This window comes from Xiphias gladius, chromosome 1 (genome assembly GCF_016859285.1).
Source record: "Xiphias gladius isolate SHS-SW01 ecotype Sanya breed wild chromosome 1, ASM1685928v1, whole genome shotgun sequence".
NCBI classification, from domain to species: domain Eukaryota; kingdom Metazoa; phylum Chordata; class Actinopteri; order Istiophoriformes; family Xiphiidae; genus Xiphias; species Xiphias gladius.
In genome coordinates, this window is record NC_053400.1 from 17508029 (window position 1) to 17533905 (window position 25877).

The 25877-nt window shown below is 38.7% G+C and overlaps 2 protein-coding genes across 6 annotated transcripts; both read right to left on the minus strand.

Moving 5' to 3' along the window:
- Positions 1-1019: 1019 nt before the first annotated feature.
- On the minus strand, positions 1020-11112 carry LOC120793219 (AFG3-like protein 1). 4 transcript variants are annotated; one of them, XM_040133087.1, is made up of 17 exons: positions 10889-11112; positions 9167-9257; positions 8975-9034; positions 8761-8879; positions 8165-8314; positions 7975-8049; positions 6826-6950; positions 6447-6720; positions 6188-6325; positions 5804-5957; positions 5611-5718; positions 3577-3702; positions 3303-3413; positions 2674-2789; positions 2336-2536; positions 1921-2115; positions 1020-1480 (listed from the first exon to the last, which is right to left on the minus strand). In XM_040133087.1, the coding sequence occupies exons 1-17, from the start codon at positions 11006-11008 to the stop codon at positions 1208-1210; spliced, it is 2436 nt and encodes an 811-aa protein (XP_039989021.1). In that variant the 5' UTR covers positions 11009-11112; the 3' UTR covers positions 1020-1207. The 4 variants fall into 4 exon arrangements, with proteins under 4 accessions (XP_039989021.1, XP_039989029.1, XP_039989039.1 ...); XM_040133095.1 differs by lacking the exon at positions 10889-11112 and adding an exon at positions 10028-10250; XM_040133105.1 differs by lacking the exon at positions 10889-11112 and adding an exon at positions 9935-10037.
- A 1150-nt stretch (positions 11113-12262) lies between these two features.
- def8 (differentially expressed in FDCP 8 homolog) lies at positions 12263-24683 on the minus strand. Of its 2 annotated transcripts, none has more exons than XM_040137078.1 (12): positions 24619-24683; positions 22833-22955; positions 19582-19676; positions 19273-19422; positions 17669-17810; positions 16861-17025; positions 16465-16592; positions 15688-15801; positions 15249-15329; positions 14664-14804; positions 14348-14457; positions 12263-13997 (listed from the first exon to the last, which is right to left on the minus strand). In XM_040137078.1, exons 1-12 carry the CDS (start codon positions 24650-24652, stop codon positions 13922-13924), a joined length of 1359 nt encoding a protein of 452 aa, XP_039993012.1. In that variant the 5' UTR covers positions 24653-24683; the 3' UTR covers positions 12263-13921. The 2 variants fall into 2 exon arrangements, with proteins under 2 accessions (XP_039993012.1, XP_039993021.1); XM_040137087.1 differs by having other exon boundaries at positions 24534-24662.
- Between the last annotated feature and the right edge of the window lie 1194 nt (positions 24684-25877).

Consider the following 25877-nt stretch of genomic DNA (forward strand, 5'->3'; position numbering starts at 1 on the left):
TGATAGCATCACACAAGCCACGTGCACACTAATGCCAGAATTAAATATTGTTGTATATATATCTTTATATTAAAAGAATCCTGAAATTTTTAAAAACTGAATTTTCCCTCATGAGAAGCTGGTCTAACACACTGAAATGAAAATACTGGGGGGGGAAAAGACAAATCAGTGGAGTATAAGAACTGTAGATATTGGTTTGAGCCACAACAGCCTCACATCTCATATTTTCATTTGTCTTATATACGTATATATATATACATATATACTTAATATATACACATATATATACATATATACATATATACACACACACACACACATATAGTGGAGCTGATATAGTCTTCTGCTGTTGTAGCCCATCTGCCTCAGGGCTCTACATATTCTGCTTTCTGAGATGCTTTTCTTCTCAGCACAGTTGTGAAGAATGTTTATCCAAGTTACCCTTGTCCTCTGACCTCTGTTATCAACAAGGCGTTTCTGTCTACAGAACTGCTGCTCACTGGAAGGTTTTTATTTTCAGAAACACTCAAACCGGTCCGTCTGGCTCCAAAAAATATGCCACGGTCAACATCACTGAGATCACATTTTTTCCACTCTCTAATGTTAATTTGTTTTTCATTAACTGAAGCTGCTGACCTGTATCTGCATGATTTTATGCATTGCACTGCTGCCACATGATTGGCTGATGGATAACTGCATTACTAAGCAGATGTAGAGATGTTCCTAATAAAGTGCTCGGTGAGTGTATATGATACCATCATATGTCACCAGCACACCATGTTAGCCAATACACATTTAAGTAACGTACCTTTTACATAAGGTCAGGTAATTATGAATTTTGGAAAGCATATTTCATTATTTTGTTTTTGTTTGTTTGCTTCAGCTCAACAACCTTCCTGACCATGACTGCATGTATGTTTGTAAGTGTTATTGCACTATAGGACTTCAGAGTATGGGAGGAAGGGTATATATAGCACCTCTTGTGATATGTAAGTTACAAAATGCACTGTCCCAAGAGCATTAGCTTACTGTCTTTTAATTGCACTTTAATTCATGATCAGTGGCTTTTTAGAATTCCTGCTTCAATATAAAAACTACAATAAAAAAAACATATACATCTCATAATCTCGACATCCCTCCTCTCTGCAGCTGTCAGTGAGATGAACCAGGGCAGTCTGGACCAGGTGGTGCTGCACTTCAGAAATATTCACCTGAATCTGGTGGAATATTTGCCTTGAGACTGCATGCCCCCACACAGGTACAGGGCTGATTTTTTTTGCCCATTCTGCCGGGGCTTCTCATCACATCTCTTCTTGTTCCAGTTCTTTAGCCCTTCAGGAAGAGAGGTTTCCTCTTCAAATTCCCCCAACCCTTCAACAAACTCCTCATATGATGACTTTTCTTGAAAGGGACGAGGTCCAAGCAGCTCTACCATGTCAGCCTTTTCTAGAGTCTCTTTTTCTAGAAGATGTTTTGCCACCTGCAAAACGTCAAAATCAGTAAACAACAAGCATTTTAATCATAGACAATATTAATTAGGGCTAACTCCACCATCAATTAAACTATATGTGGTATTACTGAAAGCAGACTTCAAGAACAGATATTCTTTCGCACTCAAAACTCGAAACAGTCTTTGGAGCAGCAGTAGCAGTACTAGATACAACTAATAGTACTGTTAATAGTAAAAATTTTTAAATAATGATCATCAAAATACCACAACTACCTGTCTAACTTAACGTAGCTGGTGTTGCTCATCTTCCTCACATTTCTTCCAAACAGTTATATAAAGAAGGTCATTTAAGGAAACCACAAAGGAGCTATCAGTTGATGCATCATACTGTTGAGCGAGCTGCTTTGGAGGAAGACTCTCCTCACCTTTACCTCTCTCCAACAGTTCTCAGAGTGAAAAATAGTTCTCACCTTCTCCACCATTTCCTTCTTATCAGTGACAAGCTGAAGTGTTCGCTGGAAGGCAGCATCTATGAGCAAGCGGACCTCCTGGTCTATAAGCTGGGCTGTAGTTTCGCTGAAAGGTTTCTCAGTAACTATGCTGCCCTGCTGAGGGAGGTCAAAAGAAATCTGACCCATTGCCTCATTCATTCCAAACTCTACAACCTAAAATATGAAGAGAAATGAACACTGGTAAGATGGAACTGAACATTTATAATCTGTAAATATCTTTTAACTATTTTCATTTATAATTTGTCTCTATTAGTAAAATGGCAAACGGTGCTGCTTCACTTCAAACCCACCACTTGTTATGTGCCTTATTTTCCAGGCAAAATAAGTTTTTGACCCACAAAATCTGTTTAAATCTGTAAAAATTGGTGATTACCTGTGCATAGGCAGACTGCGTGACTTTTCTTAGGTCATCTTGTGCTCCAGTGGTGATTTGACGAAAGAAAACCTGCTCAGCCACTCGACCGCCCAGCATCATGCACATTCTGTCAAACAGCTGCTCCCGGGTGAACAGGTGCTGTTCCTTAGGCAGATATTGGGCATAACCCAAACCTTTCCCTCTGGGAACAATGGACACCTGAGGGTGTCAGTCTAATAATCAGTATAGTCATTTGATGAGATCTTACTCTGACTATAGATGATAAAACCACAGAAGATTATGCAGATAGTCCAGCAGCAATGCGAGAGAAAACAGGTAGGAAATGGAATGAATACCTTAAGTAGGGGGTCTGCATGTTCTAGGAACCAGCCCGCCACAGCATGTCCGGCCTCATGATACGCCACGGTAGTCTTCTCTGGAAGCTGCAGTACCTGAGTCTTTTTCTCCAGACCTGAGGAAAAGGACAATGTCTTACCAAACAGCACTGTGTGTGTTTTGTACAAGCAATTGGTTACCAGGGTTTATGTGCTCTTCAAACACAAAGTGGATAAAGTTGGGAGAATAGTGTCTTTACGTTGTTGCAGGAGACAAAGACTTTATCTTTGAGTAATGCAAGAAATCACACAGTAAGTACATTAGAAATGTCAAATCAAATCCTTATAGGACAGTCTCAATGAGTAACTGTATATTAGGATATACTGTAAGTTATTACATTAAGAGACTGTATTTCAAATTTAAGCAATTAGTTCACATTTATGCATCTATATAAAATATGAATCAATATAAATTACAAGTATATAGTTGATCAAAACTTCATATTACAGAAATGTATAGCAAAACTAACCACTTTAAGACAACTGCTTTTACTACTAACTAACTTGATTAAGTTGTATAACCCACATCCAACAGTCATTCTATAAGTATTGTCATAATATCAATTGCATAAATGTGGATGTTAACTTACCTCCAATAATTCTTTCAACTGCCTGTTCAAAGTGCTTAGTGTTTATATAATGATTGAGGTGACGTGCAGCTATTAGGGCGGCCTCATTACACACATTAGCAATATCAGCCCCTGAGAGACACAAGAAGACACAACAATCAAGTTGGACTGTGATTTGACAAACAAAAAAATCAAAAACAGATATAGAAGACAAATTGTTAGACCATTTTAGATTAATCTAAAGACTGGGCTGTGTGTACAGATGCGAACATAATCACACATCTCTTGTTCTCACCAGTAAAACCTGGGGTTAGTGCAGCTAGCTTTCTGGCCAAAGCCTCTACTTCTATAATGGAGTCCAACTTCAGAGGTCTTAAATGCACCTTAAAGATGGATGCCCTTCCTTTAATATCTGGTGGGCCTGTAAAAAAAAGAAAAAAATATCAAAATATCTTGAATTTTATGTCAAATGCCTTCCAGGACATCCACGTTTTAAAACAAAAGGAGGATAGCAAAATAAGATCAAAAGAACTGTTACTGCGAAAATAACACCATCGCATGATAATGTTACTGATGCAAAGGAAACCCCATTGGTTTTACAAACTGCTAAGCAAGGAAACCCAAGTGTAAGAGATAAAGCATCTTTGTCAAGTTGTTAGAAGTACGATAGTGTGTTTACTCTGCCTGTAAATTCACATTTACAGACCTTATGGAAGATCATTGAACTGGTCCTGACAAACAGCTTGCTCTTTTCCTGCACTACAGGTGTACATGTCATACAGCTCAATTTCAAGATGACACAGACAAACGGTTATACAGCCAAGCACACAGCCACAGACACCAAGGTTGTCTGTGCGCTTCGGATTACTTAACGTCAAACTACAGCAGAATAAGAGTAGGCAAAGAATGTCAGGTACTCTAAGTCAAATTAGAACTGTTGGTGCCAACAGCTGTAGGCAGAAAATAATTTTGAAGAGCTGTCCATCAAACTGAAAGACACAGCAAATCCTCTTGCAGTAGCATTAGCTCTGACAAGAGGAGAACTGTTTTCATGGGCAAGAAAAGTCATGGGTAAATGACAATCACTGACCTTATGAGTGTCATTGACAGCCTCTCAAAAACCTGAATATTGTGGAGTTTACAGATCTATTCTTAGACTAACAGCTAAGAACTAACAATTAGTTCTTAGTCTTGAAGCAAAGGTTAAACTTGTAGCCTAATGAAAAACCTTTACACAATGCATTATTTATGCAACCTAAACCCACACATTTTTTAAATAAGTGACATAATGATGTAACAACTTACATAAATAACTACTGATCAAACATTAATTAGTAATGCAACTGTTTTTTTAAGTAACTTAATTTCACCAACACTGTTTACATGTAACCACAGAAAGACTAAGGGAACAGTAAAACTAAACACAGAGAGGAGCAATGTGTCCCATCCCACATGTTGGCCTCCAGTTACCTAATCCTTCTTTTATTGAAAGCCAGCTCTCTCATTTTGACCCACTTTTCTTTGTCAGAGAGAAAACTGCCCTGCCCACCATTGTCCAGCACTGCTGGCGTAAAGCAAATTAGATCTTAACGGGCAGGAAAAGATCAACCATTTTTAACCAAAAAGATCAAAGCTTACACTATGCAACACAAACATTTAACGATATAACAAGTGAACAGGTGCAAAAAACAGAACGTAAGCAAATCTAATAGGCTTGAAGTTAATTTTTATGGAAACCATCCAGTAAGAGTGTTAGTAAGGTCAAGCTTGGTCCACCATCTGAAGCAGGCAATAAAAAAAATAACGCAACCAAAGTTCCATCTGGGTCCGCATGAAGATTAGTGCCACTAAATTGCACTTGTTGCATAGTTCCTGGTATGCAGCAGTTGACTACTGAGGTGGCACGGTAACACATTCATGCATCAACTTGGAATTAGAAAACACAAGAGGGGAAGAACAAAGGAAATAGGAATAAAATTCCAGGTCTAAAAGTCCAAAGAACCAAAAACTGAATCACGGAAAGAGGTCACAACCTGCTGTTAACTCATCTATTTGCAGTATGGTAAGACATACTATAAGTATTCTAATGCAGGGTCAAGATTGCAAGTTGGTCAGGGAGAGTCCTAATTACAAAAAGGAAGGATAATTTATATCTATAGTACTAATGTATTTACACAAAGAGCTGAAAATAAACTGGACAAAATAAATGATGCGTAGAGAGTTTGAGTATGCATAAAGGATATCTGTTATTAGTGAGAGCCAGTTATCAGAACAAAAGCAAGACATTCGTAGAAATGCTCAAAATGCAACAGACAAGTGCACACTTTACCTAAGTATATGTGTCGATCAAAGCGTCCAGGCCTCATCAGAGCCGGATCCAGGACATCAGCTCGATTGGTGCCAGCCAAAACTACCACATTGGTGCAACTGTTGAACCCTGTAAAGAAGAGAGGCGTTGTGAAATTTTACACCAGGAATAGGAAATAGGTGCAAACTCAGAGAGAAGTAAAATTACTGCCTACCGTCCATTTCCACAAGCAACTGGTTAAGGGTGTTTTCTTGCTCGCTCTGATCGCCATAGTTCCCTCTGCCTCTCTTTCTGCCCACTGCGTCAATCTCATCAATGAAAAGGATGCAGGGGGCATTTTTTCGTGCTGTGGCAAACATATCCCTTATCTAATATAGGACAGGACAAAAAGAAAATCGGAAATAGAGTGTTAATATTCAAACACAGAGGGGAAAGAAAAGGTAGAACGTTTTCTATGTATATATCTTCAACACTGTAGCAATCAAAAGAAATATTGTGTTTACAGATGATGTGGCCAAACAGGAGCATAAACTGCATGTGACCCTTAATTCAGCTTACAGACTCTTTGGCAGAGTCCTGCATTCAGCCCAGCACTGACCCTTGCTGGGCCCACGCCAACAAACATTTCCTGAAACTCTGAGCCGCTGACGGTGATGAAGGGAACATTGGCCTCCCCTGCAGTGGCCTTAGCTAGCAAGGTCTTCCCGGTTCCAGGTGGCCCTGATAACAATGCACCCTGAGAACAAAGATGTTACAGTATGCGAAATTTGGTTTAATTTATGTACTATAGCACGAAATTACCATAAAATATCTGTGGGGCTTGACAGTGATTCAACCATTATGAAAATATGACACACCTTTGGGATCTTGGCTCCGAGGTCCTGGTACTGACGTGGGTTCTTCAGAAAGTTGACAAACTCTAAGATCTCCAGTTTGGCTTCTTCACAGCCTGCAACATCCTTGAATCTCACGTTGATGTTGTCTTTGATTATCTTGGCTTTGGATTCACTCATGCTAAAGGGGTTTGCTCGCCCCCTGCCTCCACGTCCACCTGCCATTGGTCTCTGCCGCATGGCAAAAAGCAAAAAGCCAACCAGAAGTACGGTTGGGAGAACACTAACAAGAAATGTTCTATGGAGAAAAAAAAAAGGACTATAAATATACCAGGATTCACAGGAGCAAATCCAGTATGCACAGAATTCATGTTGCTTTAATATGAAAAATCTAGTTTCTCACCCATCACTTTCAGTGTTGTAGAATACAGGTACTTTGTGTGGGGAGTCAAGACCCATTTCCTGCTGGACCTTCTCCAGGTTATGCTCAAATGATTCAACGCTGCCAATGTTGAACCACAAATAGCTCTGAAACATACAGACAAAACAAAACATATAGTAATGTGTAGTCTATACAGAATATGCCTATATACTTACTTTAAAGGGGCTATATGTAAGTTTTCTCTGCTGCCGAACATGGCTTCTTTCCATTGGCGAGTGGTGTTGATGGTTGCTTGCCAAGAGCTTAAGCCATCATTGCGTTTACAAGACAAGAGGTTAGAATACACCCTGCGGGTAGCGCTACTTCTTCATCCTCTCATGTTGGCAGACTTGACGCCACAGTGACTCTATCAGAAAGTGACAAGACTGGCCAGCCAGGCCGGGGCTAACTGGTTGGCATGCTAACTTCAGTAGAAGAAAAGACGTGACAGAAATTAAAAAAAACAAGAGTGAACATTGCCGTTAGTTTTCACCACTTGGAGACTGCTCATGGCGAGTAAAGGAATGACGTTTGATGAGGAACTTGAAACCTGTCTTCTAGACTGGTAAGCAAACAGCTGCTAATGCTAATGTTGGCTACGTAGCGATAGCAGAAACTTACATATAGTCCCTTAAAGTGTCTTTCAAACTGTCATATAGCAAGCCTTGTGGTTATGTGTCTAAAGCTCTTGGAATTTCAGCAGGGTCTTGGATTTTTTTATTTGAACAACACCAACAAATGCTAAACGTCTGAAACAGGTCCTGGTTGATAAATGCAGTCCATTTACAAACCAGGGTTCTGGTGCGAAATTACGTGTATTAGTATTTGTTCATTACAATCATATTTCATTATGATCAGTGCTCAACAATACCTGGTAATTTCATAAACTGGTAGATCTTCTTTACATGGTGCACCTCCAACATGCACATTCATAAAGTGGACTGTAGGTGTATATAAAAGTGTGCAGAGCTGTATATTCTGGGGGAAACTGTAACAGAAGTAAAACCAAATGGATTTACTCTGGATTAGAGCCTGGGATCTAAAGGTATGTGACTCACCATTCTTGGACTACCCAACAGAGCGACCAATAAGTAAGGCAAAAGGACATGACAGCATTTTATGGCGACTAACCACTTCTGATGTGTGCACTCCATGGGCAGGAAACACTTTTACATATTGTTTGTTGACAACCTCCAGGTGATCCACCTGTGTAAACAGCACAAGAAACAATTTGTCCACATGGTTGCGAACACAAACATTGAGAGAGAAGAGACAACCATGTTCAGAAGATACCAAAACTAAAACTCTCTCTTCCCCTTACCAAGCCTCTGCTCAAGTATTGATGCACAAAGTCCTTCCAGGAGATCTGGGCCCCCGTCTCTCGGAAGTAAAAGTACAGAAAAGCTGAAGCCACGCCTGCTGCACCAATGGCAAGATTCCGTACTGCTTTTTCATCCAAGGGAAAATCATCCTGTTAGATAAAGAAATGTCATAAGAGAGAGATTTGATGGACTGACCAGTTGATTATATAAGAGAACATGTCGACATGCCAATCAATAACAGGCCACTCCTCTAACAGTATGCTGCCTCTCAAAACTGCTCTGAGCACCATTTTAACAGTATAATGTGACTAGTATGGTACTATATGTTTTAAGGAAAATATGAGTTTCAACATTTGAACTTTTAAAAAGTCTTACAACAGTAAATCAACTGATATTTATTTATGTTTAGTTTTTTAAATAAATCATGGAGAATGCAACCTGCACTAAGGAGTTATAGTAAAATCAGGCTTAGATTTGACACTTAATGTCCTCAGATGCCAGCATTTTTGTGAATATATTCCGTGTTATTAGTGTTTGTATGTAGTGAATTTAACGTGATGCATTAACAACGTGAAGAAAAGACAGTTATCCGAACCTGAAATCGCGTCCACCAGTGTGATTCTTCCTTTTTTCCTCCTCTTCGTCCTTTGTCCCCATCGTCATTTGTGTACTGCCCCTCCCTTCCAGGAGACTCTTGTTCTTTAGTATTTTCATCTAAATAGTAACAGAGAACAAATCATACACCTCAGCAGAACTGAGAAGAAAGCGTGTACAAACGGTGCTTCCAATAATGACACATTTTTTCTCACCTTCAACAGATTTGTTGACGCCAGGGCTTTCTTCACTCTTTGGGAAAAACTTTTCAAAACCTAAACCAATTCAATAGCAAACACACAGAACAAAAGAATGAAGTGCAAATACCTGACGCCAACCTACAAAGATTTAGGTCATTGTGTGCACTCATTTAGCGACATTATACAGTATAAGAGGATGTTCATTACCTCTTGGTGGTTTGTTTGAGCTAAGTAACCGAGCAAGTGAGAAGCTGTGTTGATAAAATCCTCCACATTTCCTTTGGATTAGTGACGTCTTCTGCGATAAAAGACAATGAATGAATATGTTAACGCTGATGGCAGAGCCATAAAAAGACCAGTGGAAAAGAAATATATGGCGGAGAGGTATTAAATCAACATGATACATGTAATAGGCGCTGATTTCACCTAATGTGTAACGGTTACACACAATGAAACATGTTAATCCATGGTCTCATGGTTTCTACTGCTGATATGAATCAGTCATCCACACTAACTTTCATCTTAATATGAGAAATTTGTCCTGCTACATGTTTTTTCCAAAACAACATTATTTATAGAATTACTGAAATCTCATTTTGAACTGGGCACTCTGGACTCTGTCACAGTAATTTTATTAAGTAATTACAACACTGCTGCAGATTATCCACTTATTATACTTGACAGCGAACAGCTGCTATACAACTCACATGGTAATCTGTCACCTGTGCGTATTAAACATGGAAAAAATAATTGTTAAAGGTTACAAGCATTTTGGAATATGTTATTTAAAATATACTTCTCTTTCACACAAGTGCTAAATATTTCATTGCAATTTATCATAATAGCACAACTGATCCTGGATTGCAATTGTAATATTATGTTACTTACTCACTAACAAACCAACATCAGTATATCTGCAATAACCCAACAACGGCTGCTAATATCAGCCTGCCAAGATATCAACTGAATATTTACCATGCAAAGTCCAGCAGAGAGAAAAAAATCCTACCAAAATTGTAAAGTTCAGGGACAGTGTTCAAATAAAGGAAAGCTAAATGAATTACATACTTTTGTTTCAACGGAACAAGTGTCAGCCCCCATTAAGACATATTCTGCATCTGACACCAAGAATATACAGTATCTTTAAGACACTGACGTTCAGAAAACAGCAGCTCCTTATCTGGTATTGATGAGGCAAACATTTACGGTCTGAACCTTAAGTTGCTCTGGTTTGATTGTTCTACTTCACCAGAAAAAACAGACAGTCCGCTGAAACAAGTGAGCAAAGTGTGGACGATACCTCTTCTCAGCCACCTGAGAGGTAACCTGCATTACGTCTTATTTTGAAGGTATTTTTGAAAATCCAGTCACTGAGAAATCCAAACTTCATTTCAGAAAGTTCCCTACTTTTGGCTGCCAACTCCCGCGCACAAGCGAGCTCTATATCTGTTCAATGACTTATTTGCATGTCTGCTAACATTTGCTTGACCTGGTTTTAAAAGTAAATGCAACTGATTGAATAAGTAGGAACAAGCACGGGCTAAACTTGCGCCGTCCCCACCACAATGAGCGAGACACGCCCCCCTTCGAGCAAAACATTACGAAACTGAGGAAACAGACTTTTTAAACTCAGCACTGTCAAACGGACATACCGCGAGAGTACAAACAACTGAGGAATGATACACAAACAGTGCCACAGTTTGTTTGTTTGTTTGTTTGTTTATTGGGGAGGCGGTCTGCTGTCTGCACCGAGGAACACTATGTTCTTTCCCATGACAGACCTCCAACACAGTCTCCTGGGACACGCTGTTGGCCAACGCATGTATTAGCAGCTGTTGTACAAGAAAAGTCGGCATTCAGTTATTTTTGAGAGGCAAGTTTTACGTAATAAGAAAAAAAAAAAACCGAAAAAAAACAATGCCACCGTACCAACGCGAGCGCTCCGCTGTTGCGTAAAGTAGCTGAAATTGTGGATAAGTCTCGGCTCCACGTCCGAACCGTCGGCACTCGGTTCCGAAAGGGCCCGACACTCACGGAAAGCAGACCCATGGCGTCGGTTTCTGTCCCTCGGCTTTACTCACTGGACTCAGCGCCGAGCCACCAAACTGGTACCGTGCACCCAACAATGCCAACAATCGCCGTCGTCTCGCGAGATCAGGGTTACCAAAGAGCAGAGTGAGGGTTTACATAAGGATACTTCTGCAGCGAACTCAGCCCGAAAGTCGTCCTCAAAGTCCGTCTGGACGGCCTACAAGTGAAGTGTTTTTAATACAAAGAATATGATGGTGCAGAACAAAGCCTGGGGAGTTGATTATGGCCAAAAAAATATATATATATGAGATATGAGGCTTTTTTTGTGTACTTGTTTTGTTTTTGTCAGGAGCCACTGGGCTCATTCTGTACTCATATAGAATAATACTTACCTATCAGTTTCACCGTCATTATCAACTATCATTTATGCCACGTTATAATTATATTCCACTACAGTTCAGAAAGGCAAATATTTATTTCTGCATTAAAGTCAATTATTAAAAGTAGTCGACCCCCAAAAGGTTAATCAGAAACAGTTTAGATCATTTATTGTTTTTTGAGAAATTATGCCAAAATTCTCTGGTTGCAGCTCCTTGGTAGTTTCCTAACTCTTCTGCAAATGTAAACTGTATATGTTTGGATTATTGACTGTTGGTCAGACAAAACCAGACATTTGAAGATGTCACACCAGACTCCCAGACAGCGGGATAAACATTTTTGACCAATTTCACCAAGCGATTAATCAAGGAAATTATTTTATCTGACAGCTGTTGCTACATCCATATTTTAGATTTTACATACAAAAAATACGATCAACAAAGAAAATATTATGTATTGTTAAAAAGGGAAACTACCACGCAGTATATACAATTGTTTAAATGAGCTCCATATGAGTAGTTTTAGTTTAGTGGTAATACTTTAAGTCAAATTTTGGAATCATGACTTTTGCATGTTACAGAGTACACTGTTAAAGGTGGATTACTGTCAGTTTGACTTATATGGTTTAAAAAAGCCACTTTTATTCATACATTGTCAAATACTGCAGATGTAAATCACCATCCATTCAAATAGCGGTTTTGGTTGTCGAGTTCTTCTGTTTAACAAATGTCATTTAATTTGAGTGCAATAGCAGTTTTGTTGCCAGTTAAGAAAAAAAAAAGGGGGGGGGGCATTTAACACATGTGTGAATGGGGCCCAATGTGTTATAATTCTTCCATCTGAACTTGACTTTAACACCGTTCTGCAGCCATAATGTACTTGGTTACTTTATTCATGCTCTACTCCACATTACTTTACAACAGGGCATGGCTTTCATCAATACCACGTATGTCCATTAGTCTGAAAAAAAAAAAAAAAATACAGTACATCATGCTGAGAGATATCACAGCCAGAAGTCATTATTTTAAAACAAATACTTTCGGTCAACATTTATACATTACCAAAGGTGTCACTTAACATCTTGGTCATCTCTGGACAAAATGTGCTATAGGTACTTTAAGACTGAAAACCATTAACATGATGGTTAAGTGTATTAAAATGTTTGGATAACAGCTGTATGTTACCTGACAATCTTAGGCACACAATGTTCATGAGTATTTACATCTATTTACTACACACTGCAAATAACTGAACCAGATTAAACACAGATTAAAATGTCTGAAATGAGTTCACAGTTTTGAATAAAAGGAAAAGCATATATAACTCCCACATTCCTTTTCTTTATCTGGTAAACAGTTCTCCTTACAAGAAAATGTACTGGTAATGCATGCTTTGTTTATATATCCGTTCCCAATATAAGTATTTATATTTCAAATTATGTTTTTAATGATTATATATACATCTTTCTTGTCAAACAATTACCAGCCATTGAATTTTTAACCAGTAACCAGGTTGGCTAATTGAAAAATTAACAAACTCAGAGCAGGCCTATACTGTGTGGTAAGGTGCAAATAGGACGCTAAAAAGAAATATTGCTTTAAGGCCTTGAAATATCTTTAAGACCTTGTGAAATGTTAAACAGATCGACAGAGTATGACCCTGAATGGAAAACAGGCATGTAACACAGGTGGAGGACAAGTATGAACTGCTTTAGGGACAGTGCTTGTGGAATATACAGTGCTGGCCATGATGATGGAACATGTGTAAAAAAGGGAAAAAGAAGTTACAGTGATGTTATGGACACATAGTCTAACATATTTAATTCATTTCCTATTGTAACCTAATTAGACACTATGCATTTTTAGTTGTGTAATACTACCTCATATGACCTAATAAACTTGGAAATGACAGCTCAGTACACGGTTACTCACTTAACTTTTAAACATGTTTACAGGATTTTGTTTTTAAAAAAACAAAAACAAACAACTGTAAGCTGAAAGGCAAATTTATAGTTAATATAATTTTACTATTTTGTCTTTGGAAGGTGGAATTACAATCCTTAAAATTCAAAACCATTGTCGTATAGGGCAACCTTAAAATTTAGTATTCAGCAAAGTTGGCAGTATAGGTTAAAGCAGTCGAGGCTTGTAACGATTGATATACAACTCCTGCATGCGTAATCACCTACATACAAGGTAGCTTCTGTCTGTAGGGCATTTATTTTTTACATTTATACAAGCAGACACACAATGTGAATACCTCACACAAGCACACCAACACAGTGTTCATCAAATTTAAGTGAATTAAAAAGTTTGATAAAAAAAATATATATATATTAATTTCAAGATGGGTTTCTAAGTACCCTGCTTCATAATGTAGTGCACAGGAAGATAAAGACACTACAGTATAAACATACACACAAAACAAACTAAAGAAAACGACAAAAAGCTAGTCTTCTAACATGTTTTTGATCGAGTAGAATACGACATGAGGCAAAGTGCAACATCCAGTAACATCAGGTGGTCCTCTCCAGAGTCATGCATCTTTCACATCTTACACCTCGTCCTGCTTGCGCTCAGTCATTCGGGCACATCGTGGACAAGTTGTAGAGTTGTCATAGTAACAATCTCTAAAGAGACATATAACAAACACCAACAATTCTGTTACAGCATACATTTTATTAACGGTGTCTGTTTCGCTAATGTGCTGTTTTTTCCTTTTTAAGTGAAAGTTCAGTGTTTGGGAAATTGTACTGTTCTGCTACCAGCTGAGAGGGATAAACTCCTTCATGCCCTTCTTATTTCTCTGGATGCAGTTTAAATGTATGTTAACTGGTGATCTTAGACTAGATTAGCCCAGTAACTGGATGTCTTTGGGGTTACTAGTAGCAACCACAAGGCCATATTTTTCTTCACAAACGTTTTCATAGGTTCATTTGAAACTCTCAACAATCACATAATTGGCTGGTTAGTGACTAACCTGTGGAAGACAGCAGAGCAGTCGTGGCAGACCGAGGTGTGACTGTCAAAAGGGAACAGGATGTCTCCCTCTTTACACAGCTCACACACAAATCCTTTGGCCTGACAACGCTACACAGGAAAAAACACATACACAAAACGGGACAGAAATTTATAGAGTTTTGGGAAGGTTGCACCATCTCTATTACCTTAGCTAATGATACTGCATGATTGCCAGTAAGACCTTAATAAGGTGGTAGACTTATTAGCGTCTTACTGGCAAGGACAAGTCAGCAGGGTCATCAGACTTGTCCATTGTGCTCTATGTGTTAGCTCACCTCGCAGTCTAGTTTGATGTGTTTAGCAAATGTAGTGTGGATCTCTGTAAGGGAACAGCTGAGTCTGCCACTGGAGATGTCAATCAAATCCTGTAGTGAGTACATGTCATCATTCTCCACAAAGTGCTGCCTATCTTGTAGCTGGAGAACAAAAGCACAGGGGAAAACTGTTTGTAACCTGCATACCATGAGACCTAACCTTGCTAAGAGAAAACATATTAAAAATCGTCATACATGTCATACTGACACTGATACTCTGTTGGAAAGCCTTTTTAACAAATTAACAAATTCTACTTCACCCATTGCAAGGTTCTGAAATACTTTGAAATTTTGAAACTCTTGAGCTGATACTGAACTTGAAGAAAAAATAGTCAGGTCAAGTTTATTTGTACAGACTAACTAATCACATACAGTGTCTCAACAAGTCTTATATCAGCAACATTAAGCACAAGCTCTCCATTTCCACCACATAGTGGTGCTGTTGCGACATATTACTTGTGGGTTACATTTGCCGGGGAAGATGACACTTTAGCTGCACAAGCAATTTTAATTTGGGGTAAACAGACATTGTAAATACATGCCAACCTGCAGTAGTAGCCGAGCCTCCATCGCCTCTTTGCACGTGATAAAATAGGGTTTCATCAACAGAATATCTTGACGAAGTTTCTGTAAAGAAAAACACATATTAACACAACAGTTACTTAATGTACAGAGTTGTAATTGATTTCCTCTCTCGCTGCATGTGCTGGCAGTACTTGATACAAACATTTTTTGATTTTCATCTTAACAGCACCTGATGCAAAACATAGTGACAAAGTGTGAAAATGGGTTGTGTGACAAAACAGCTATAACATTAACTGTAATGAAGGTGTTAATGTTTCCAGGCTAAAACTGAGAACATAGCTGTCAACAACAATTAGAGCTGTGGATTTAGGTTTATATAGCCTGAGAACATCTTGACTTCAATCTCCGCAAATTCTTGCAGCATCTTTACCAGTGCCTCCATAAAAGTGAAAGTACCCACCCTGATCTCGACCAGTTCCTCCACAAAGTTGAATAGCAGCGGGTTGATTTCTTTCAGCTTCAGCACAGGCCGCGACATCATCAGGGCCAGGTAGCGCAATGAGGAGCGACAAACCTGAAAAGGAGACACACTTTCAGACCACAGACTGGCTGAATAGGCCCACATGAACAAACTAATGCACCTTTCATAGAGACACAGTGACATGAGTTAAACCTTAATTGGTGGACAGTCTGACTGGGTCCAATGCACATCATCTGACCTGGATATGCAACCCTCCGCCTGAGCTTGGTTTAACTTGAAAGTAGGTCATATGCTGACTGGAGTTCATAAACAGGCATTTCTATCAAAATGCTATTTAATGTTATTGATGTGTACCCTTGAGTTACTTTCTTATATTTGACAAAGCTGCTCTAGAGCCACAGAAAACATGATTTCATAGGCTGTGTGGTACTTCTCATGACTAGTAAATTGAATTTGACAATCAGTGGAGTGCCCCCTTAAGTTTATTTGATACTGTAATATAATTGTGTGTAAGTCTTTCATTGGGTAATAATGTATAGGGCGACAGTTGCAGATCTGAGTCTTTTTCAACGGTGATAGAGAATAACATAAAGTATGACATCTGTCTCATCAAATTACCCAAATCCTGTGTTCAGCAAACCCACATCTCTTGTTTGAAGGGGTATAACTTGACAAGAAGGCTCATAAATCGATATATAAAAGATGAGGGGATGTTTTCACATGATGAGTGTATTTTGCTGTAGCTGTTGAGGGTACCTTGCGGGGTTCAAACTCCCAGTTGTGGATGACACGGGCTGGGATGATGGCAGTGTCATTCCAGTGGCATGTGCTGCAGTAATACTGTCCTGTGTAGTCACACTGTCTGGCCTCACTCGGCACACCCCCTACAAGATCAATATGGCACAGTACAGTCAAACTATGAAACAAAAGATCGCTAACTGTACCTAAAATACCTTGATTAAATGTGTAGTATTTAGATATGCAGTAGATAGTAAAGATTTGCTGAAAATTATGTGCCATGTCAAATATTTGTACATGTGTCTATCAAGCAAACTTTGATCAATTCAAATTTTTCTACATATTGCTTTTATATCCTCTGGTTCCCTATTTTAAACTGTCAAACATAAACCAACACAGCCCATTCATACTCACTCAGTGAAATAGGTGTGCGACATTCTGCACAACGGTAGTCTTGCCGGTCCAGTCCTATCTCAGGGCAGATGCTGAGCTCGTACTCCGACTGGTGGCTGACCTTTGACCTCACACAGGGCTTAGTGATCAGGTTCATACACTTACTATGGCAACGGTAATAGCAACCTGAGAGAGGAAATGGATAATCACATGAGATGACAGTTTTTTAGCACAACAAAGCGCAACATTAGCACTAAAGTAGCCACTATACCCACTGGGTTTGGTATAAATGACTGGTTAACATATTCAGGGAGCTGTATGAAGAAGCGCCACTGAGCCTGCTGATTAGGAAATACACTGATCAGCCACAACAATAAAACCAGTTACCTGTTTTAATGTTCTGGCTGAATGGTGTATACACTGAGAACACAGTTTGGAAAACTGATAATATAAAACGAAAATTCAATAATCCCTGTTCTGAACATCAATCTCATTAAGTCAATCAAAAAGACCTTCCCCTGTCCGATTGGCTGAAAATATGGCACACTATACCTTAACACTTCATGTTGTATGCACGGGGAGCACAAGCAAAACTTTTGAGGGACCAGGTTAAGCTAATCTGATGAAGTGTCATAGTTTGAGTGTGTCACTGGAGCTTTTAGAGCACACACAAGGAACGTTTAGATAGAGCAAGTACAAGAATGCATGGACATGGCATATGCACTCAAATCATCTTTTGCAATGAGTTATGGGATGATGTGCAGTTTTGGCAAAAAAATTTAACTCCACAGTGCTGTATCGGACTGATATAGTGGATAGAGCGCATCACCTGTGCAAGTATACCAAGTCTGGATAAGGCCCCAGATGATAGTGCTACACTTGTCACAGGTCTGTTTCACACTCTTGCTCTTTTCCTTAGAGAAGCGGTGCTCCAGCAGGATTCTCAGATTAGGCTCATCCTCCTCAGGGTCCTTTCAGAGGACAAAGTGCAAAAACAAAATTCACCAAGTGTAGTAATAGTAGTAGTACGAGTAGTAAAAGTCTATGGTTGTTAAAGACATGCATTACTGCAGAATATGCGCACAATACCAATTTGTGTACACCGTGACATTGATACCACCTCCATACTAAATTAAAATTTTCATATTGTACCACATTATTTTTGCTAGAATATGCATGACGTTACCATGTGTGACATATTATGATCTGATACAAACACACAAAAAAAAATTGGACGTATTTACAATTTTTCATATTCCATCTGTTTAACTTCAAAGAAATTTCTATTCCCCAGACAAAACTTGTCTGTTCAACTTAAATCAGCTGCTTTATTATTTCAAATTAAGTGCTCTGGGAAAATTCCATATAGTTTACAGCATTGGATATGATATTCAGCTACTTCATATGATATGGTTGGACACTATCAGTAAAAAACCCTCTCTAAAAGAGGATTTGGATATTAAAAAAAACGAAATGATTGGATTTCTTTTTACTAATGTATGGTTATTGACCCAATTTGACAGCTGAGGCCTAAAAAAAAAGATCCTTTTGTGCATCACTGTTACGATGAAAGCTTGACACATACCCAGCATGATGTCTGGACAGTTTAATCTGAGATATCAGAGGTTTTGGTTTGGCGGAGAAATTGCCACAAAAACACTACAGCTAGGCCTAGCTATCGCAAACAAATAAATACACAAAAAACCTAGCTCCAAAATGACACAGAAAATAACTAACATTCTCTTTTCTATACAATGCATTCAAATCCTAACTTAATTACTTTCTGTAATTTGCAAAAACTCTTGAGAAACAGAACTTTGCTTTTTGAAACATGAGGAGTTTTTGCAGGAAGTCACTGACCTCCACAAACTTGTTTATCAACTTATCAGTCTACAAGAATGTCTGTAATGTTTGCTTTCATTTATATCAAACAGGGCAATGGCAAAGAGGCCAAAAGTGATAGACTGAAAACTGAAGAAAGGTATCATTTGAAATGTGTTGTTAGCAGTAGCACACAGTAATCACCTCATAGTATTAACAGCCCAGCAGGAATCTTCCCGATTACCTCTCTGACACTGATCTCCACTCATAAGCACCACTCTTCAGCTACAGGCCACCTACGAACTAAAAGTAAAAGCTACTGTGCCATTTAGGTTACTCTTAACCCCTAAATTCTATATTTTCCAAATTCACTTGAATGCAGCATTAATTTTAGGAAGTACCTCTCCAGAAATACAGTAAAAAGGGCATGGCTTACATAAACATAGCATACATATGCTAACATTTGTACAGCTGTGCATTCCACAAACATGAAAACATGCAAGTGAAATTTGTCAATTAAGTATTAAGAATATCTAGAAGTTTTACTCCAACTAGCCAGCACCAACTACAACATCATGTTATCCACTTCTCCATTCACTCCTCAGTTCCAACCTTAAGCTCCTGCAGTTTGAGACGAAGGTGTATAAGTTTCACCACAGTGTCCTTCTGTCTCTCCGAATGTTCTGGCAGCTCCAAGATCAGCTTCTTGCACTCCTCTATGGCCAGTTTCAGCTGTTCAATGTCAGACGCCACAAAAGAACCCTGGAACAAATTAAAAAGACAAAGCTCCTCTAACATACAGTAAACAGAAAGGGAAGTTTCATATGTGAGCACTCTCAGTCTTACAATATAAATCTGTTTATTTTACTGTGGTGAGTTATTTGGCATTGAGGTGAATAGCAGGAACAACGCTTTACTTACCACAGGCCTCGAGAAGTGGTCCTCAGCTAGACCGAGGTCCATGGTCCGATCTGAACCATGTGTTCTGCTCCCAGAGAATAGCTCAGGTCTTGCTTCTAAAAAACAAAAGAGGGCAACGTGGCATAAAGCGCTGTTCTTCTTGTAAGTATACACACTATGATCTTGTAAGAGCACTAAGCCATGCATGCTAATTTCAATAACATGACTTTGGATCCTCAAGACAATCCCTACACTGCAGACTCACCACTCAAGAAGTCTGAAAGGATAACAGCACAAAATGGACATCTGAAGGAATCGCAGGTTAGGAGTTCTGGTAATGTGTAACCAAGCCAGCTGACAAGACAGACTCCTACTGTACGATTCAAACTGCTGCTCACCAAGCTGAATGAACTTTGAAGTGATATGTTATTATCAATTTGTTACGTAATCAGTCATACGGTATGCTGCTAAACCTTCTTCTTCTATGTATATAGACAACTACTGCTGCTACTATCAACTATTTTTGTACAACGATATGTTTCATCTGTGCTACGATACGGATGTAGTGTGGTACTATATGATTTTATCTAACAAAGTCCTGACAAATGTAAAATTATTATGATTATTAGTTACATGACTTTAACCATTTGCCTAACTTTGATCACAATGCATCAAGTGAGATGACGACGATTTTGTTTGTGCTTATCTGCAACTATTCACCAAGATCTGCAAGATCAAACGTTATTACTCCCATAATATAATTATATGATGAAAATATTATTTGTAAATGATCAGGCTCAGTTTGAAACTGCAGTTAAATTTGAATGGGTGAGCTTGTGCTTTCTGACGTATGTGACCATATTTGCTGAGAGGTGAATTAATAGATTTTTGTTCTGGCTACTTTGGGGCAGTGGAACAAGCTGAAAACAACATCTGACGTATCACCTTCTTAAGTTGTTATGGCAAACTTGTTAGCAACCTATTGGCTATTTATGCATCCAATAGACACAGAGCAACATTAGCATTAATTTGGAGACGTGTTTCTGTCTACCTGAAAAATTTAAGTCCAATATTCATTCTTTTCGTTCTGGTTTGGTGCACAGCAACTACTGAGATGAATGGCTCTTTAAGCTACAGCACAATGTTGAGCAGCCAGTTGCTAACTCTGTCTACCTGCCGTTATGGTTTCATTATCCATTGTTAGTATAAAAAATTGCTGATGATTGCAACTACAATAGAATGTGAATTTCGACATGAGTAAACACTAAGACAACAGAACTGTGAAGAACTGGGGAATGCTGAATTATGGTTATTGTACTTGGAGGACAAAATCACCTGTAGAGACTAATGCAATTAAATAAAATAAGCCTGTAATAAATGCCACCTTTATACAGTATACTGCTAAATCTGTGTAAGAGGTGTGTTGATACAACTGTATGGTGATTTTCAAGGCTGTCATTTGTAGTGTTATGCGTAACTGCACTAGATTGCAAGCAGCTTGTGTTTTGCTGTCCCCCACTTGCAATTACGCTTTATAGCAGTTTATACTATTGTTTCCATCCCCTTTGTATAGCCCTGAGTTAGACTGAGCAAATTCAAAGCAATATACTAGCGGCACTTTCCCAAACAAAAAGTTTTAGCAACCACCATTCTTTATCCAATTTGAAGTTTAATATTTCAAACACTTTCTTTGAGGTTTTGTTTAAGTATGATGACTGACATTTTAATTTGGAAAATAAAAAAATGTGAAAATCAAACAAAATTGAGCTGAGGAATCAAAAAATGAGGGAGGAAATAAAACAAGCCTCGGATTTACAGTTTTGCAAATGATAGATAATAAACCATGTTAATAACACATTTTACCGAACTTTCTCTCCATCTTATTGAAAATTGCAGACAAGTGCTGCTGTTACCTGCATACACCTCAGAAGAAAACATGTTGAGTGAAATCAGCTTCTCAATTCCAGACAGACAGAGGCCAATGAAGCAGAGACACACAGACGACACCGGTGAAATCAGCTCAGTTAACCTTGTGTCAGGCTTGCCTATCAAAGTGATTGTAACCAAACACAAAGTTCTATAATTTTATAAATACAGAAGTGTTAGTTTAGAACATGTTTGGTTTTTCAATTCCTCTGGTTCAGGCACAGTATGTCCAACTTCCTTTTCCATAAGCTTTGAGTGACTCACAACAGCCCAGTGAGCTTGTTCTTCATGTATTAGGATCTTTTCTAGACCTGTGTAAATATTTGAGGGACATAATTTGTCAGAATTACTTTCACAACGTAGTTATTGCCCTATACAGTGAGTTAGCCACAGTGACATGATCTAAGCGCCTAGTAGCCTCAATGTAAGGAGAGTAAGTTTACATCTGCAAGTAAGAAAAAATGTGACTGTTTTTCAAACCACAACAAGGGTGGGTTTCTTAAAGAGTTATCGGTGGCAAGTGGTCTGCGATAGACCTGAAAGTTCTAAATGATAAAAGGGAACCTCAACATAAAAGGGTCAAAAAGGTAAAAGGCTCTGGTATATGAAAAAAAAAAAAAAAAAAAGATTTACTGCAGCACCCATCTGTTTAGTCAGGGAAGTATAAAGAAACTCTATGGGGCGGCTCTGTTAGGCATCTTACAAGACCCCCTTTCCACCCATAGATCAATGGCAGGAAGTCTGCCAAAGCAGACTAGACACACTTCCATGCCAAAGTCAGAATTTGCATCAAGATAGGAGTTGAGAGGCCTTACTTCCTTATCCTCACAATTTTATTGGCTGCACATACACAAGTAAGCACTTAATTTCTGGGATTTTCCCTGATACATTGTGGAAACCGAGTTATGTTGTGCTTGAGTCCTACTTCATGTATTTTGGCAGTTCCCTATAGTGAAATGTAGTATATGACATATCAGGTCCAGTTGCAGTCTTAACTAATAATGCTCTTAATCAGCAAACCAGCTTTATCTTCATGACGTCTTTGTGACCACCAGAGAAAATAAATAAGTAGGTAAATGAGTAGGTCAGAGTAGGTGTGGGAAAATGCAGTATGAGTTGCTGTCGGTCACCCGAATCAACTTTGTTTTGATTTTCCCATATGGGTCAGTGTAGCGCTGATGATGCAGGATGACAGTCACCAAAACTGTCCAATGAATTAGGTCCAATAAGTGATGTCCAAATGACTTCACAATTACACCTCTTGGCTCATTAGTAATAATAGTCATACTCTTCACTTGAGATGGCTGTGTCATGATTTGCCTGTGAAGACCTTTCGCAGACTTTACCGTGCTGTGGGAGCATCTTGCCTCCTTGGGGACCATCTTCTTCCTCTCCCCGATCAAAGGGATTGAGACGGGTTTGGCGGAAAAGTGCAAGTCTCTCATCATACTCCATTTTATCAGCTACATCTAAGGACGGGAAAATACATTACAGTCACAATGAGGGGTTTGTTAATGTCTCCTCACTTGTGTTTATAAATTTAAGCAGGAGAAAGGATCATGGCCATTTTTTCATGGAAGCCAGATAGCTTATGTGTCTGCATGGTTACTGCTTAACATGCAGTGTATTCCCATTCAGATCCCAGTTAAAACTGAAACGCTCTTTGGTGATACGGGAGATATTTAATAAAACCCCACTCAGAGGACCACATAAGTAAACAGGACAAAAAGTAAATGTACAAAATACATCTTGCATGCAAAGCAGCATCTTATTTTAATGTTAGCTGAAAAGAATCTAATATGTTCATTGTGCTGCATCAGCGCCTCTAAAAATACCTGAGAGACCGTATCATACACATACCTTTTGCCTGATTAAAATAAATATGTCAGAAGTGAGTGATGCAGCAATTTAGTTCTGTCCTTGAAAGTTGAAGGACTTGCATGAGACAGATTTTAAAAAGAATGGTCAAAATATTATGCAGCAGAAGTGACGACATCCTGCCTTTTAGTCCCTATTCCCAGCATAGGCCAAACTTAAGAAACGCTGGATCTTTCACTTCCTAAAATGCAACCCATATGTTATAACACAGATCTCCTGTTAAAAGTTGTACTGTACAAGCCCAAAACACTGTTTACATCTTCAGGGTATTTTCTCAGACATTACAAAGGCACTTTTAGTCACACAGGACATTATACAGTTGTTTAAAAAAGAAAATTGGTGGAGTGCCCATTTAATTTTTACTGAGACCACTGTGTTTTCTGCTACAAATACTCAAGTTAAAAAGTTTATCATCATGTCAAGAGGATTAGAAACTGGTCCTCAGCTCTAATGAAAAACGAGCATGAAAAAATGGACGGTTGCTCAAACCATAACAAGGGTGGGTTATCAGTGGCAAGTGGTCTGCGATAGACCTGAAAGTTCTAAATGATAAAGGGGAACCTCGACATAAAAACTGTCAAAACGGTAAAAGGCTGTGGTATATGAAAAAAAAAACAAAAAACGTTGTTCTAGTGTTTTAAGGGCGCATGTTAGTTAAAGTTGCATAAAAATTAAAACAACACTCCTATGAAAATCAATGTGCTCTGTTCAGATGGACAATAACGCTGTCACTAAGCAGGCTTCAAAGCTGTCATTTCTAAACAATGACTAAAATATAGACGATTTAATTCAATATTTATGAAATGTTTACAATACATATCATCATCATCGAGCGCAGCACATTGGGTCAGTCAAGGAAACACTGCAAAGCCTGAGAAACGTTATAAACACAGGTTGACGCTTCATCTCATCAGCTGCAACCAGTCGGGGTTGCCTTTGAAAATCCTCCTCTAGGAAGCAGTGACCTTGATTATGTTTCCAGTTTTAATACTAAACAAGTCCGGCATGGGATCAAACGAATCACAGCGAAGCGCACAACAACATCAATACACATATGCCAACAGCCAGCTAACGCTAGCTAGCTAACTAGCCTTAAAAACAAACCAATAATCTGTTGTTTTGATGCTAATTTTAGCTGATTTGACGAGTCAGTGTTGTTGGCCGCTTACCGCATTGTTGACCTTATTTATCACGAGAGAACAGGCACTTGCAAAATATATAAGGTCGATGCTTGCGGTTAATAGAAACAGTTACCCCCGTGTTGTTTTCCCTCTGTCAGTAGCAACATCACAAGGTAAAAAGCGTCAAGTCATACTTCGTCAAAAGACCTATGTCCGGATAGTATTTTCAAAATAAAAACATGTCATGACTAGCATGCAGTAGCATTGTGTGATTAATACGAGGAACGTAAAGAAGAAATCAATAATGCCTTTCATACGTTATCCGTGTTCAATAAAAACACGATGCTTCTGTCTCTTGTCTCAAGGTGGTAAAACATGCTTAATTGCTTTATATTTAAGAATAGCTTCATGCTTTTACTTTGAAGATAGACTCACCTTACGTTCGGTGGTTTTCTCTCCGTCAAGTAGGCACCTTCCAGGTAAACTGCTCAGAGGTGCGAAAACATCGCCTTCAAAGTGTTGGCTCCGTGACATGGTAGGACTTTTCCTCCCTTTAATCCACTCTAAGCAGTTCCCACGACATCTAACAGTAATCACCGATTGAATAAGAGATTGCATTGGGGATAGAAATGGAAATTTCATATCACATTGTTCCTGGTATTTGGAAGTATTTGCAATACCAAGCATTCAGGAAGATAGGTGTTAGGAAACAACAGTGCCATCTGAGTGCTCAGTTGTCTCAGTTAGGCAGATGTCACTGACCCAAAATGTTGGTGAGATAGAAAATCGTACATATCACCTCAATACAGCCAATACAGTGTGTATCGTTTGTAGAGATTTCACACAATTACACTCCTTTGTCGTTGTCTGCCATGCTATATCGTCAGTGTAAACACACTGAAATAACCTGATGTAAACTGAAAATTGAGAACTCAGTGTAAGCAAAGTATTCATATTAGGTCTGGTATATACAGTATATAAATGATTTAGATGTTTATGAGACAGCGAGTGAACAACCAGGGATTAATCTGTGGTTTGAATGCCTTTATTATCTCTCCTCTAACACAAGGTTTTTGCTCATGAAAATACTTAAAAATATCACCAATAGTTGAGTGGAACATGACTAAATAAGGAGAATAATGTGAAGCAAAACAAGTTATGAAGTTTTGAAGCTGCCAGGGATTTCATTTATATTGAGTTTAATGTGTAAATATCCTAATCAGCAGCTTGCCATACTCAGTAAATGGAGGTTTTTCACAGAAAACAAGTTTTGACCACCGTGGTCCATGCTTATTTAAAAAAATACTGACAAACATTGTAGTGTTCAGCAGACTGGCAGTTCCTGGAAGTTATGATCATGTGGGGTTCACACTGAAGCTTATATATAGAGTA

What these genes read in the sequence shown, in the direction of transcription:
- LOC120793219 (XM_040133087.1), bottom strand. Translation starts at nt 11,008, where the DNA reads ATGGGTCTGCTTTCCGTGAGTGTCGGGCCCTTTCGGAACCGAGTGCCG. An exon ending in TCGGAGCCAAGATCCCAAAG is followed by an intron (nt 6,326 to 6,446) that starts GTGTGTCATATT and finishes CTTTGTTCTCAG; the next exon opens with GGTGCATTGTTATCAGGGCC. An exon ending in ACTAACCCCAGGTTTTACTG is followed by an intron (nt 3,414 to 3,576) that starts GTGAGAACAAGA and finishes TGTGTCTCTCAG; the next exon opens with GGGCTGATATTGCTAATGTG.
- def8 (XM_040137078.1), bottom strand. Translation starts at nt 24,652, where the DNA reads ATGTTGCTACTGACAGAGGGAAAACAACACGGGG. An exon ending in AGAGGGAAAACAACACGGGG is followed by an intron (nt 22,956 to 24,618) that starts GTAACTGTTTCT and finishes TCCCGTCCTTAG; the next exon opens with ATGTAGCTGATAAAATGGAG. An exon ending in TGCTCTGCTGTCTTCCACAG is followed by an intron (nt 13,998 to 14,347) that starts GTTAGTCACTAA and finishes ATGTCTCTTTAG; the next exon opens with AGATTGTTACTATGACAACT.